The sequence below is a fragment of the Myotis lucifugus genome, unplaced genomic scaffold (genome assembly GCF_000147115.1).
Source record: "Myotis lucifugus unplaced genomic scaffold, Myoluc2.0 scaffold_190, whole genome shotgun sequence".
Taxonomy (NCBI): Eukaryota; Metazoa; Chordata; class Mammalia; order Chiroptera; family Vespertilionidae; genus Myotis; species Myotis lucifugus.
In genome coordinates, this window is record NW_005871238.1 from 1737790 (window position 1) to 1753708 (window position 15919).

Consider the following 15919-nt stretch of genomic DNA (forward strand, 5'->3'; position numbering starts at 1 on the left):
GGCTGAACCAGACCCCGGGAGATGGAGGGGCCAGGGTGTGTGTGAATGAGGTATGGAGGGGCCAGCTCCTCGGGTTTCAGGAGCGAGAGCTTCGGGTGTCTGGTGGGTTAAAAATACAGAGGCCCCAACTCAGGGTCATTTGACACCAGTGGCTGAGCCGGCTGAGCCCAAGGGCCTGAAAGCAGGGGCTCAGAGGGAAGGCGCCGAGCAGAAAGCAGAGAGCCGAGCAGCGCAGCGCAAAGGGTGGGGGAGGGTGCAGCTACTGGAAAGCGTAGGGTGGAACTGAGGAGCCAAGAGCAAGGAGAGGGAGCGGGATGGGACGAGGAGTCTGGCAGCTGCAGGAGAAGAGGAGGAAACGCAGCGAGCCTGGGCCCCCACTGAGTCCATCTCACGCCCTCGCGGGCACACGGAAGGTCAGACTCATCGTGGACAAGTCTGATGTTCCAGGGTCTCTGTCCACATGCTCCCCTCCCCCAGCGGGCAGCCGACGTGAGAGACGGGGCTGGACGTCATCTAGAATCTACCACCTACTGCTGCCCCGTGGGTCTGCCCAGCCGTCCCACTGGCTGCTCCGGCCGCGGGGCTGTGCGCACTGAGCCACACTCCCGTGAGCCAGGAGATGGGCTCTGAGGTCTCGGGCTCCAGCGTGCCCCGCCCAGGCTGGCTCCGGCCCCTCCTGCGCCAGGGGCAGCTGTGCTCCTGGACTCACTCTGCCACGCGCCCGAGACTTTCTGTGGCCTCCGCCCTGCAAGGCCTGCCCACGGGAGCGTGGGAAAGTTCACTCCTACAGAATTCCACGCCGCCGCCTGGGTGCAAAATGAACACGGACGCTCCACAATCGGAGCTATCTCGGGTGGGCATGGGGGTTCCTGGCTTTGACCCAGCCCCGCCATGGGGGTGCCTCCGTTTACCAGCGAATGGTAAGCGCCTGGAGAAGGTCCTTCCTCCCCAGGTACCCAGAGCTGAACTCATCCACTTGGCCCTCGCCCCCAAGACGGGCTCCAGAAAGTTAGAGAGAGCCTTTCCCAACTCGGCTTGGCTCTCGGTGCACAGAATTAACCTGCATCCTTGGCTCAGGGTTTCCCAGTGCTAATCCCCCCGCCCCCTAGTGTGTATACCTGATCCTCCTTGTGAAAGACAGGAATGAATGACTGCTATTCGCTGCTCTCCTCGGCACCAGCGGTCCGGGGACCCTCCCTCTCCCCTGTGCGCAGAAAACCGAGGATCAGAGTCCAGAGCAGGAGCAGGGGGCAGCGGCCAGGGGCTTTCTCCATTCCTCGGGGGCAGAGGCGCCCCAGGCCCATCTCGCAGCGCTGCCCACCCCCCCCCCCCACCTCCGCCCGTCCTGCCCCTGCTTTCCAAGTTAGGAGTGCTGAGTGAAGCAGAGGAAACCGGCTGGAACTGAGCCCGGCCTCCAGTCCTGGATGAGGCTCCATCTTTTATTCAGAGAATGACCTCATCCTTGGTCCTGGTTCTTGAAAGGGAAGGGCAGGGGGTCTCACGCCTGCAGCCTGCATCGCATTTGCGCTGCCCCTCTTCGCTACAGGACCAAAGAAACAGACTTCACCTGGAAGGGGTTCCAGGTTCTAGGACTTAGAGTTAATACTGCGCATGGCCCTTCTCTCCTGCTTCGTGGATTTAACCTCTGATGCAGAACATCTCCCTCTCTACCCCACTTCCTCCTCCCTGAGTCCCCTGGCCCTCACGTCCCCTACTTACCCCAACTCCGCCTTCACCAGCCCCCGTTTCATTTACCTCTCAGCTCATCTGCTCTTATTTTTAGCTCCAGCCCTTTCCTTTCTTAATATGGTGATGAGCTAGGCTGGTGTGGGGCAGGGGCCGAGGAGCCCTGGACATTGTGGGGAGGGGAGAGGAGGGAGGGTCTGGGAGCCGGGGGAGAGGCGCGGGAGGTGGAGATGCCAGCCTCACGGAGCTGTCCTGGCCTCAGAAGGTTACCCGTCTCCCCTGCCAATTCTGAAAACATATTTAGAAGGACCAGGTGGGGCTGAGGGTGCCAATCTCAGGGCAGCTCGGGTTCCCTCCCCGCCCCCTGCTCCCAGTCCTCCTCCTGACCCTTTTTCTCTTGGCTCTGTTGACAGTGTCTCCAGGACCCAGCAGTGTCCTCTGTCCGCTGCCCTAGGCCCTTCCCCACCCCACCCTCACTGTGAGCCCCCAGCTCAGGAGTCAGGACCCAGGGCCCCTCCCTCCCGAGCGAACCTCTTCTGGACCAGCAGAGTCGACCTGAGATCTCACTACCTCCATGCGCGCCGCGGTCAGGATGGGGGCCAGAGCTGTGCCGGGCCTGCGGCTGGCGCTGCTGGTGCTGCTGGTGCTAGGGACACCCGAGTCCGGGGTGCGGGGGCAGGACGGGCTGGACTTCCCCGAGTACGATGGCGTGGACCGTGTGGTCAATGTCAACGCAAAGAACTACAAGAACGTGTTCAAGAAGTACGAGGTGCTCGCGCTGCTCTACCACGAGCCTCCGGAGGACGACAAGGCCTCACAGAGGCAATTCGAGATGGAGGAGCTGATCCTGGAGGTGAGTGCCGGGGGGGCCACCGGCCCAGCCCCTGTGTGCAGCCCCCCCACCCCCAGCCTACCACCCCACGCAGGCCTTTGAGGGTGACAATGGGGCAGGACCCCTGTCTTGACCAATAGGACCCAAGGGGCATGTGGCCTCAGCCGAAGGAGAGAGAGAGACTTGGGGCCCAAAAGTACCACTGGAGTCAGCGGTCTGGGGGTGGGGTGGGGTGGGGGAGGGAGACTGTGAGGAACGTCTCCTCCACGCTACAGGAGGCTGGTAGTACCAGGTTTGGCTAGGACGGGGGTGTCCTCAGAAGGGGGGCAAAAAAGGAAAAGGGAGGTTCTCCAGGGGAAGGGGGGACATGCCCCTCTGTGTACACTTTAGGAGCAGCACCCCGAAGAGGGCTAAACTGAGTATAAATGTCACTGCTACTAACATCTTGCAAGTCATTTACTTCATGGCTGACGGTGTACAGAGCCCAGCAGGCCTCCACGTGCCTCAGTCCCCGCTCTGCCTGCTCTGCCTCCGCTCCCTTGCGCCCCACCTGCCCCTATTGGATCAAGCAGGCTATTCTGGTGGGAAAATTCTTGTGGCTGGAAGAGGCTTCAGAGCGCCTTCCCCAGCTTCTCTTTGTGGGAAGACTCTCCTACCCCCAAGCTGACCGCGGGCTCAGAGGAGAGAGGGGCTCTTCTACAGGAAAAACACCTGCGCCTGGAGATGCCGGGCGATGCAGTCGCACATCCCTCCGGCGCCGGCATGTGAGCGCTCCTGGTTCCGGCCTCAGCAGCCCCTTCTCTCTCCTGGCTGTAAGACAGGCCCCGCTTACCCAGGGCTTGGAGTATTTCGGGGTGAGATACCAGGACCGCGGGCTCTCATGTCTGTGTGCCCCTGCCAGGCTGGAACCTGCCATCTGAGTAATGAGCTGAGTATTTTTATCCTGAGGGCTCAGCATCCCTGGCCGTGCACCTGCCAGCTGCCACCCTTCCTGTCCCCCTGGGACTCCAGGAGGCTGTGTGAGGTGGGGTTGAGCCGAAAGCCACACCCAAGGCAGAGCGCACCAGCCTGAGAGTCTAGCAGGCCGGCCAAGGGGTGGCGACCTGGGGAGTGAGGGTGAAGGGGAACGTTCACCTGGATGAGGGGCGCCCAGCCGTGTCTCCTCTGGCTCTGGCTCTCTCCCTCTGAGGGTGACAGTGCTGGTCCCAGTGACCTCTACTTTCAGGCATTCCCCGCTCATCAGCAATGTGACCAGCCCACCCCAGCCCACTACCCGCCTGCTCTCCAAAATTCTCCCCATCGCGGTCACCTGTGAGAATCCCAGGGATGTTGCCCCCCCTTGGGCACGGCCTTTGGTGAGGATGGATGTGTGAGCTTAGCCCTGATCGAGGGAAGGGCCTCCGTCTCTCTAAAGCCAGATTCCTCCGCATTCCTGAGGAAGCAGGCGTATCGCGCTTAGCGCTTCGCAGTTCAACGTAATAAGCTCATGGCAGCCCTAGCTGGTTTGGCTCAGTGGATACAGCATCGGCCGGTGGACTGAAGGGCCCCAGGTTCGATTCCAGTCAAGGGCACATGCCCAGGTTTGCGGCTCAATCCTCAATAGGGGACGTGCAAGAGGCACCCAATCAATAATTCTTTCTCATCATCGATGTTTCTCTCTCTCTCTCCCTCTCCCTTCCTCTCTGAAATCAATAAAAATATATTTTTTTAAAAAATAAGCTCATTGCAAACAAGCAGATGTTCAGTCATTTACTGAGCGAAGGAACATAAGGGTGGGGTTGTAGGAAAGGTGGGGGTTATCTGGATCCTTACACAGCGTCAAGGTCAACTCCTCAACTGCCTGCACCCCAAACGGCCCACTTGGAAGCATGCGGTGGGGAATAGGGGTTACTATGAACTCCAGGGGCTGACTCCAACCTCACCCTCCCTGCAGTTAGCAGCCCAAGTCCTAGAAGACAAGGGTGTTGGCTTCGGGATGGTGGACTCTGAGAAGGACACAGCTGTAGCCAAGAAACTAGGTAAGGGCGGGGTGGGAGCACAAGAAGGGGAAGGTGGCCTGGAGACTGGACGGGCAGCCCTGGTCCGGGCTAGGACAGTGATGGTGAACCTATGACACGCGTGTCAGAGGTGACACTCGAACTCATTTTTTTTGGTTGATTTTTCTTTGTTAAATGGCATTTAAATATATAAAATAGATATCAAAAATATAAGTCTTTGTTTTACTATGGTTGCAAATATCAAAAAAATTTCTATATGTGACACGGCACCAGACTTAAGTTAGGGTTTTTCAAAATAATGACATGCCGAGCTCAAAAGGTTCGCCATCACTGGGCTAGGAGCTCTACCCTGCTATTCTGAATGGAGAAAATACTGACATTAGAAGGGTTATGGCCAAGGGTCCTGGCCTCTTTTATTCCTTATAGAGACCCCTGCTCAAGTCCCAGAAAGAGGTGGACACGGCCTTCTTCATATGTTTGTCAGAAAACTAAAACACAGGACCAGGTGCTGGGGGAAGGGGAGTCAGGGAACTCAGGTGGGGCTGGAGAGGCCTCAGTAAAAGCCTCTTCCCATCCCTCCCCCTCCAGAGCCCTGGATAGGTGTTACAACACCGGCCACCAGGGGGCAACACAGGCCTGAGACTGGCCGTCAGACATGGATGGGGTGGGGTAGTCAGTGATTAAGTCTTCCAGTCAGTAACAGCAGAGGTTAAAGGACTGAACTGGCAGCTGGCCACTGGAGTCCTCAGGGGAGGTCACATGAATATCTCTCTTTAGTATGACAAACAGAGAAAGAGAAATCTTTCTACATCCTCCCCTAACACCCCCACCTGATCTCAGCTTCTCCCTGGAGAGCCCCTTGAACCAGGGCGTAGACCCCAGGGGTGTAGGGCTAAGGGGCAGAGGAGGTGAGCGAGGCTGGGGAGGTGGTGGGGTCCAGTGGGATTATAGAACGGGCTCTGGCCCTGACTCTGGGGTCTGTGGGAAGGCTGGGGTCATGCTCTTCTCTGGCCCACTCCCTAGGACTAACTGAAGAGGACAGTATCTATGTGTTCAAGGGAGATGAAGTCATTGAATACGACGGCGAACTCTCTGCTGACACCCTGGTGGAGTTTCTGCTTGATGTGAGGATTCATGACCCTGGACCTAATGTCCTTGCTTTAAGACTTTGTGCCTATCTTTAACCAAACCCAACCGTATACGTGCATGCACACACACACACACACACACACACACACACATACACCCCAGTGAGCACCTTCCTCCTGTTCCCAGCCCTCTTCTCCTCATCCTCATTCCTCTCCCTCCAGTGAGGACGGAAACTCACTCTCTTCCTTCAATGTCCCTGCTCTTCCAGGTCCTAGAGGACCCTGTGGAATTCATTGAGGGTGAACGAGAGCTGCAGGCATTTGAGAACATCGAGGATGACAACAAACTCATCGGCTACTTCAAGAGCAAGGACTCAGAGCGTGGGTAACCCTCCGACTCCACGGTTCTCCTCCCTGGACTTCCCGCTCCCCCACACTTAACCCACTTCACGGCCCCTCTGTCTCCTAACTCCTCGCCACAGTCAGCTCCATCACCTGCCCTGATCTCCGGCCCTCTGGTGGTTCCCAGAGGGGCACCTCCAGCCTTCCACCGCCCCCATCACATGCTTTAGTCACTCTCAGAGGGTTGGGGGGGGGGTCTCAGAACTAGGGAGACAGACGGGAGAGGGCTCCTTGCACAGCCTGCTCTCCCAGAGACTGACTCTGCGTCCCCCTCCAGATTACAAGGCTTTTGAGGACGCCGCAGAGGAGTTCCATCCGTACATCCCCTTCTTCGCCACCTTCGACAGCAAGGTACTCCTCCCCAGAACATATTGGGTCTCCCTCGTCCTCCTCAGCAGCCCTCCAATCCCTCTCCCAGAATCTATGGGGGCCTATTCCCTCCCTGCACACCACACTCCCACCTCTACCTCGGGGCTCCCCACCCCAAAGATTTTAGATGATCTAACCCAGTCCTCTCACGTCCAATCAAAGCCCAGAGAAGTGAAGACGCTTGTCCAATGTCACAATGGCAGTCTGACTCCCTCCCTCTTCCCTGCTCCCCCGTCACACTGCTTCTCACCATAACCCTGCATCCCCTGCTCCGCCCCCACCCCCAAAGGTGGCAAAGAAGCTGACCCTGAAGATGAACGAGGTTGACTTCTATGAAGCCTTCATGGACGAGCCTGTGACAATCCCAGACAAGCCCAACAGCAAAGAGGAGATTGTCAGCTTCGTGGAGGAGCACAAGAGGTAGGGCAGGGGCAGAGCCCTGAGCAGGCGAGAGCACCTGCCTGTGACATGGGCGGGGGGGGGGGGGGGGAGTCTCAGACAACCAGGAGGCTTCTCTCACCTTGCGGTAACCCACTTCTCGATGCCAGTGCTCAAGATACGCTGACTTTTTTCCACAATCTTTTGCACCCTAACCAGCCCTGAGCCCTCACGCGTAGAAGGTTCATAAATGTGTACTGTGGGTTGTGATGAGTGTTGAGTGCCTGGGGTCTGCCAGGAACTGAGAGGTGCTTTCTACCTGTATTCTTCTATTTAATCTTTTTAACACCCTCAAGTAAAGAGGTTCTACAGGCAACAAGTGTCAGAACTGAATTCCAACCCAGATCTGGCCTGTGCTCTTTCTCATACATTACCCTGTACCAGTCGTACTCAACAGGGTGGAGGGACTGGCGAGGTAGGGGGAGGATTTTGCTCTCCAGGGGAGATTTGGCAGTGTCTGGAGAGAGTGGTTGGTTGGGGGCCATGCTGCTGGTATTTAGTGGGTAGAGGACAGGGATGTTGCTAACCATCCTGCAGTGCACAGAACAGACCCCACAACAAAGAGTTACCTGGCCCCAGATGTCAATAGTGAGAAACCCTGCCCTACACTCAGACATCACTCTCTGCTTTCATAGAACTTCACAGCTGGAAATACCCTTTCATCGGTGTAAACCACACTCACTCTCTCCCTCTAGATCAGGGGTCCTCAAACTACGGCCCGCGGGCCACATGCAAATACAAATATTGTATTTGTTCCCGTTTTGTTTTTTTACTTCAAAATAAGATATGTGCAGTGTGCATAGGAATTTGTTCATAGTTTTTTTTAAACTATAGTCCGGCCCTCCAACGGTCTGAGGGACAGTGAACTGGCCCCCTGTTTAAAAAGTTTGAGGACCCCTGCTCTAGATTATGGTCCCCTTTATCAGGGCAGAAGTGTGTTTGCTTTGTTTAACTCTGTCTACACAGCACCTAGCACAGGGCTCAGAACATCTCAGACACCCAAATTTATTGAATGAATGAGTGAATGAATGAATGAAAAAAATGAATACTCAGATGCTCAGTTCTTACCTTCCTACCAAAAGGCGCTCTTGCAGTCCCCTTGCCCACCCTCCATTCTCCCACCTGTTTAAACCATGCAATGATCTGAGCCTGGTGCCCAGAACTTAGACTTTGCCAGGTGTCTTTGTTCTAGGCTACAAGCTGCCCATGCCCTCGGCAAGGCCCACAGGCAGCCTCTGCTATGGGGACTCTCTGGGGGGTGTCCTCTGTCTGTTCTAGATCGACTCTGAGGAAACTGAAGCCTGAGAGCATGTATGAGACCTGGGTGAGTACCCCTGGACAGGGCCAGGCCCTGGGGGAACACAGGTGGGTGCAGAGTCAAGCCCTAGAAACGTCCTCATGCCTCACTTGTAGGAAAGACAATGCGCCAGCAAAGGTTGGGGGTTTTTGTTCTGAAGAACGTGTCACCTGTAAGTTGATGAAGATGACAAGGTAGCCCTAGCTGGTTTTGCTCAATGGATAGAGCGTCGGCCTGTGGACTGAAGGGTCCCGGGTTCAATTCTGGTCAAGGGCACCTGCCAAGGATGCGTGCTCGTTCCCCAGTAGGGGGTGTGCAGGAGGCAGCCAGTCAATGATTCTCTCTCATCATTGATGTTTCTATCTCTTTCTCCCTTCTCCCTTCCTCTCTGAAATCAATAAAAATATATTAAGAAAAAAAAAGATGACAAGGTAGAGCCACAGTTCTGGGGCTGAAGGGTTTGCCAGAGGAGGTATGGGGCCTAGAGCTGAAGGGAGGTGTCACTTGGAAAAGGGTCACCACCATAAGACGTCACCTAATCCAGAAGCTGAGTTTCCGTAAAATTCAGGTTCAGGGAAGAGGTAAGGTCTGTTCAGGGCTCTCTGACTTCGGGGAGTATGGCTAAGGCCCCCGGCTTCCCCCACCGCAGGAGGACGACATGGATGGAATCCACATTGTGGCCTTTGCGGAGGAAGCTGATCCCGGTGAGGGAGGAAGACTGGATGAACTGGGGGGAGACGGGGTGTTTTGGGAGGCATTCCTGGGAGAGTGCAAGTGGCCTGGGCTAGACATGTGGAGGTGTGGGAGGTGAGGAGAGATCCGGGTTCTGTCTTCTGCTTGTCCCTTTTCTCTCCACCCACCTCATGCTTCTCTCTTTGTTCCCTCTAAGACGGCTATGAGTTCTTGGAGACTCTCAAGGCTGTGGCCCAAGACAACACTGAAAACCCTGATCTTAGCATCATCTGGATTGACCCTGATGACTTTCCCCTGGTAAGAGGCACCGCTCAGGCCCGCTGTCCTGTTAGGGTCTAGGCCAGTGGTCGGCAAACTCATTAGTCAACAGAGCCAAATATCAACAGTACAACGATTGAAATTTATTTTGAGAGCCAAAATTTTTAAACTTACACTATATAGGTAGGTGCATTGTTATTAACTTAATTAGGGTACTCCTAAGGCTTAGGAAGAGCCACACTAAAGGGGCCAAAGAGCTGCATTTGGCTCGCGAGCCTCAGTTTGCCGACCACGGGTCTAGGCTATGGCATGTTCTGAAGGGAACTTGTTTCTGAGTTCCTATCCCATCTCCTGGCTGGAGGCCCTGGGAGATGATGCCTGCTGCATGCTCAAGGGCGCCATGGGCATGGAGAGAGCCTGAGAGGGGAGCGGGATGGGAAGTGAACCACATGGGACATCACCCACATGGATCCCAGAGCAGAAGCTGGGCAGAGGTTGGCTCCTTCTAGAGAAAAGGAGAATTTGGGGGAGCAGATGGACACATGAACCCTGCACGTGGATGTACACAATCATAGAATCAAAGCACAGAGGTTCCTGTTTCAGGGACAGCTTTGTTCCCAGCCTGATCCCCAACACCCAGCATTCATTGTTGAAAACTAACTGAATGAACAAACAGAACTGTGAGGAAATGGGCAGTTACCAGGCATGACTACCTCAGTGTAGGGATGTGGGAACGGAGGGCGGGGAAGAAGTGACTTGCCCAGAATCACAGGGTCACTCAGTAGCAGACCCAGGATCAAAACGGGGAGGAGTCCAGATGCCTGGCTGGTCCTCCTGATACTTCTCCTTCTGATTTCTTCCCTTTAACGCAGTGGTTCTCAACCTTCTGGTCCTTCAAATACAGTTCCTCATGTTGTGACCCAACCATAAAATTATTTTCATTGCTTCTTCATAACTGTAATGTTACTACTGTTATGAATCATAATGTAAATATCTGATATGCAGGATGGTCTTAGGTGACCCCTGTGAAAGGGTCATTCGACCACCAAAGGGGTCACGACCCACAGGTTGAGAACCGCTGCTTTCACTGCTTAGCTCTACCTATGCCCTCAGGCCCTGCAGCTGGGCCCCCCCTGCTCTGCCCGGGCTCCTAGTGCTCTTTATCCCTGCGCTGACCCTCACACCCTCCTGGACTCATGTGCCCTCGACCCCATTAAGCTGCCCATGTGTCTCTCCACAGCTGGTTCCGTATTGGGAGAAGACGTTTGACATCGACCTGTCAGCCCCACAAATAGGAGTCGTCAATGTTACTGATGTAAGTTTCCGTCACTCACCCCTGGTTGACCCTCAGCTCTGCTTCCCAGAATAGCTGACTCTCTTCTGCTCTGCTGAGGAGGAACCCAGTCTTCCCAGAAGAAGCAGACGTGCCCAGCCTCGCCCTAACCCCGAACACGGCCGTCTCCACCTGTTAGAATCGGCTGCTCATCCATTAAGGCCCAGCTCAGACATCCTCTTCTCCATCAAGTCTTCCCAGATCTCTCACTCAGAATCATTTCTTCCTTAGCGCTCTCAGAGCCCATTGGCACTGAAAACATGACGTTCATGTGACTATTTATGTACCATACGTGTCCCTTCCAGGAGACTTTGAGCTTTTTGAGGGCAGAAATCTCATCCGCATATGACAGGTGCTTTGATCATGTTTGTTGAGTTGAACTTAATAAGCCAGTCTTTGCTTTCATATAATTCTCAGTCTAACTAGGGTGGCAGGTATTCTATTCACTACCAGGACAGGTCTGATAAACTCTATAATAAAGATATAAATAAAATGCTAGGAAGGCACAAAAATCAAAGTGATTTCTGCTTGAGAAAATCAAAGAAGCGTTTATTTTTTATATTTGTATTAATTTCAGAGAGGAAAGGAGAGGGAAGTAGAAACATTAATGATGAGAATCATTGATCGGCTGCCTCCTGCACACCCCACACTGGGGACTGAGTCCACAATCAGGGCATGTGCCCTGACCAGGAATTGAACTTGTGACCTTCTGGTTCATAGGTTGATGCTCAACCACTGAGCCACACTGGTCAGGCAGAGAAGGGTTTAAAAGGAGTGTGGCATTCAAAGTGGAGATTGCACAATGTAGAGGAGTTCTACAAGTGAAAATTATGAGAAATCACTTCCAAATGAATGGAAAAGTTAGCACAAAAGGTCAAAAGTAGGAAAATGAATATTAGGGTCAGGAAAAGGCAAGTCATTTTTTGTGGCTTGAGAGTCTAGAGGTCTCTGAGCATGGTGCTGGGAAAGCAGGTTGTAAAAAGCCTTGAATGCTGAAGTTTCTGACTTTACTCTTTAGGCCATGGAGAGCCACCAGTGGTTCTCAACCTTCTGGCCCTTTAAATACAGTTCCTCATGTTGTGACCCAACCATAAAATTATTTTCGTTGCTTCTTCATAACTGTAATGTTGCTACTGTTATGAATCATAATGTAAATATCTGATATGCAGGATGGTCTTAGGCGACCCCTGTGAAAGGGTCGTTCGACTGCTAAAGGGGTCGTGACCCACAGGTTGAGAACCGCTGCTTTCACTGCTTAGCTCTACCTATGCCCTCAGGCCCTCAGGGAGGCAGGTATTCCATCACTAGCTGGCATGGCACATGCCAAGGGGCACACAGTCTAGTGGGGGCAGACAGACATGTAAGGTCTGTTTTAGGAGCTCAGCATGGCAGAAAGACTGCAGGGAGAAAACCTATTTGCCCATCCAGCCGTTCTTTCTACTCCTACGGTCACTGTTCTAACCTAGACCTTCTCCCCTGGCCCCTGACATGAAGGGAGGGGACAGAGGACACAGGGAAGGATGTGCCGAGCCCATCGAGTGGGAGGACAGGTCCAGAGCACTAAGTCGGCTTAGCTCAGTCCTGTCTGTGCTGTGTCCTAGGCGGACAGCATATGGATGGAGATGGACGATGAGGAGGACCTGCCTTCCGCTGAGGAGCTGGAGGACTGGCTAGAGGATGTGCTGGAGGGCGAGATCAACACAGAGGATGATGATGACGACGACGATGATGATGATGATGATGATGACGATGACGATGACGACTAGTTGCTATGGCAACCATCTCCGTGCCCCATCTGCTCTCCTCAGGCTCCCTCCCGCCTTCCCTAAAGTCCTCCAGGGATACTAGGTCATTTTCTGCTATAGGGCCCCTGGGGCTTTTATGCTGTGTGCTGAGACCCTGGTCCCCCTCACCTGATGAGGAGAGGAGCTACTTTTCCCTACACAACAGCCCAGCTATCTCATCTGACTTCTGTGTCCTGTCCCACAATGTCCTATATCTATTATGTTCCTTCCATTACTCCCTAAACTCTTCCTTGTGATTTTCCTCTTGTCATATCTCTGGGCCCCCCTCTCTCCTCTGTTCCCCCCACCTGTGCTTCCCCCACTTTCTCAAATCCCATATCCTTGGCCAAGAGGAAGGGAGGGCCCTGTGACTGGGGCTGAATCTCCACAATCTTTTGTTAATGTATTTGGGTCAAACAGGAGGCCTCAATAAAGGATCTGGGGCAGCTGAACAAGTGTCTGCCGGTGAGGTCTCACCCCGATGGCAGGAGGGAGCCAGCCAGACGGGGCGCGGGGTGCGTTAGGTGTGGGTGCCTTTTGAGAGGTGGTGATGCGGAGTGGGGGGGCTCCCTTCAGGCAGTTAAATCAGACGAGTGTGGATGTTTATCTGCTGCAAGTCAACAAGCCCTTTCTGAGCACATGGTGTTTGTCCGGCACCGCTGTGAGGCTGGGGAGAACAGAGCGTGCCCGCCTCTCCCCGCGCTCGAGCTGATTAACCTCACTGGGAAGGCAAGACAAGCACACGGAAAACAGTTGGAGAAAAACACAAAGCAACCTGCAATTAAGTGATTCTGTTTTGCTCGATAGCACCCTCCCTGCCGCTCTTATTTGAACGCCAAGACTGAGTGCGAATAACCCTTCCCTGGCGAGGCCCTTCCAGAGGTGGCCCTCCCGCAGGTCGCTCCTCCCAGTTCCCTGCACCTTCTCGGCACCTCTATATTGTTCCAGCCTAGCTCTTCATTTACATGTCTGTCTGCCCCCACTAGACTGTGTGCCCCTTGAAGGCAGGAGCCCAGGCCTTTTCTGTGTCCACAGGGCCTGGCACTCAAAAAGTTGTGGTGAGACGGCACAGCCATGGCATACTCAGCCCCAGGGCGCCTTATGTGCCATGCCTGCTCAGCCTGGTTCAGTGACCCTGAGTTGGGGAGGTGAAAGGATTAAGAAAAGACAGACAAGAGAATGAAAGCTGGGTCTCGGTGGGACACTGCCTCTCTGATGGACGGTGCCCACACCCACCAGCCGTGTCTTTATTTTATAGCAGATGCCACGAGACAAAGTAGGGGCGTGATCAAGATGTTTACAACATTCTCGTGGGTTTCACTCCTACTCAACTACATGCACCTGAACTCAACCAAGCCGACATCACTCAGGCACGTGGGGCCACGTGTCCGGACCATAGGTTCAAGCTTACAACGATAGCTGTTGGCTATGATTGTGCTGGGAGGGCTCTGCCCTCCAAGCTGGGACTTGCACGTGGCCATGAGAGGGCTGTGCCCTCTCCCCAGTCAAAGGCTTGAACCTGTCCAAACACTGTAGCCGCGCCCCACAAAAAGTAGTCCCTAATAAATGTTGGTTGAAAGAAGGAACAAACAAATAGAATGGGCTCAGAAGAGAGAGATCAGAGTGGGCTTTGATGGCTTCATAAAGGAAGGGAATCGTTTTCTGGGCCTTGAATAACGAGTGGGATTGGATTAGGGGCAAAGGAGTTGGGGAGGGGACGTTTCAGCCAGTGGAAACCTCAGAAGCACCAGAAGGATGTGTGTGTCCTTTCGGGGAGACAGAGGAAAGACAACAAGAGAAGCCTAAGTGGTGGCTGCGACCTGGAGTGGGCGTGATGGACCTGGACTGCCGAGGTGTTTGGATTTAATCCTGTGACTGGGCAGGAAGGGGATCAGGGAGGGAGATGAGGGACAGACCAGAGGCTGGGAGCCCAACTCTGAGGATCAGAGACTGTTATCATAACGGGGTGGCGCTGGGAGAACATGCACCCGAGTGGTGGCCATGGGAATGGAGAGACGCTGAGTTTTGTGCACGGAGGACCCCCCAGACCCGGGCTGGCAGGAGTTCCCGGGAGGAAGGAGTCACATTCTCTCCAGCACAGCCCAGGCTGGGGTGCCTGTCTGTAAAGGAGTCAGGGTTGGGGGGTGGGGGGGAGACCAAGCAACAGAACAAGCCCATAACTAACAGACAGTTCTCATGGATCAGGGATAAGGGTGTTGCTGGGAGACTGACTTTCTGAGTAGGGAAGAATGAGACCTGAGGTTAGAAAAGGTCTCCCCCTCCACAGACCAATCCAGAAAGTGCTCCTGGGGAAGGTGGCAGAAGGAGAGAGTAAAAACCACGCATTCATCCAACTTGTGCCCACTGAATAGCTGTTTAATACACAGTGTGGGTACGGGGCCAACACACTAATATCATGGAGCCCACTGCTTAGCACAGCTCCCATTTTAGGCCCCCATCGGTGTCAGTCCCTAGAGACAGACAATTTCTAAATCACGAGAGCCCGGTGGAGGGGCCCCAGTGTCCCCATCCTGCCAGCAGGGATGCCAGGGAGGCTCAGAGGCATAACCTGCCTGAGGAAGGGGCAGAGGCAGCGTGCAGCCCTGGTCTCTGTACCTGCTTGTGTCTGGAAGACCTGGAACTTCCTCTAATGCAGAGAAACCATTTAGTTTCTTTGAGTCTCAAACCGTTTTGGCCCCACCACACAGAACAAATGAGATACAGACCAAGGCAAATTAAGAGGGTGTTACCATCGAAGGGGCAGCACAGGGCACACTGGGGCACAGAGCCGAGAGAAGGGCTGGGAAGCCCAACTCAATGCCGCAGGAGCCTGCGCCTCTTCCGGGGGGAGTTTGGGCTCCAGAAAGGACGCCCCGTGGCTTCCGGCGGGGTCTCTGCCAGGTGGAAGCTGAGGGGAGGCCAGGGCCCTCCCAGAGGCCGTCCAGACACGAATGGGCCAGACCTCTCCGCAGGCCCAGACCCCGCCAGAGCTGAGCCCAGTCTTCAGGCTGGAGACGGGGTGAACACAGATGCTTCCCCACTTCTTCCTTCCTCCTTTCAGTCTGGCTGAGGGTCCGGGAGGAAAGTCCCTGGGGTGGAAGGGAAGTGAGAGCCGCCTGGGGGCCTGGGCAGAGGGCGGCTAGGAGCTGAGCCGCCTGTGGCTTTGCAAGTTGTCTATATTTGCATGCTGAGCTCAGTGCTGCTTTTTCTCCTTAGAAAATAAAATGACATCATGGTGGGGGAAGGCCGTGGGGTGGCATATTTGGGAAAGGTAAAACAACAAAAACACACCCAAGCGGGCTGGCTGGCTTCATCTTGGAGGGAGATCTGTGGCCGCAGGGCCGTGAAGGAGGCCCCAGAACTGCTCCCGGTCCCCACCCTCTGCCTCCAACGCGGGTAGTCGGGGCGGTCATTACCCACGACCCAGAGGTGGGGGTAGAGGTTTTTCCAAATCCCAAGTCAGGCCGCTAAGAGGACCCCGCGCCAAAGGCCTTCGGACCCCCCCTCCACTGACTCGATCGGTGCCCCAGGGCCCCGGCCGCGGTAGTCACGCAAGGTCGTCGGGGAGAAGGGTGGCCCCGAGGGGCAGGACTGGACCTGAGAATTAGGGGTTGAGATTGGGGAGGAGGCAGCTCCCCCTCCCCGGAGGCTGCAGAGCCCCAGCCCCTCGTCCGCCCCTCCCCGGCTCTGACGTCACGGCCGGCGGGTGGGGCGCGGCGCTGGGCTCGGCTCGGGCTCCGCG

At 55.0% G+C, this 15919-nt stretch overlaps 1 protein-coding gene across 2 annotated transcripts; it reads left to right on the forward strand.

Annotated features, from left to right (window-relative positions):
- Nucleotides 1-839: 839 nt before the first annotated feature.
- On the forward strand, nt 840-12629 carry CASQ1 (calsequestrin 1). Of its 2 annotated transcripts, none has more exons than XM_006096902.3 (12): nt 840-920; nt 2100-2539; nt 4452-4536; nt 5539-5639; nt 5873-5984; nt 6283-6356; nt 6664-6794; nt 8091-8136; nt 8759-8813; nt 8999-9099; nt 10301-10375; nt 11995-12629. In XM_006096902.3, the coding sequence occupies exons 2-12, from the start codon at nt 2261-2263 to the stop codon at nt 12157-12159; spliced, it is 1224 nt and encodes a 407-aa protein (XP_006096964.1). In that variant the 5' UTR covers nt 840-920; nt 2100-2260; the 3' UTR covers nt 12160-12629. The 2 variants fall into 2 exon arrangements, with proteins under 2 accessions (XP_006096964.1, XP_023616490.1); XM_023760722.1 differs by lacking the exon at nt 840-920 and adding an exon at nt 937-952.
- Nucleotides 12630-15919: the final 3290 nt, after the last annotated feature.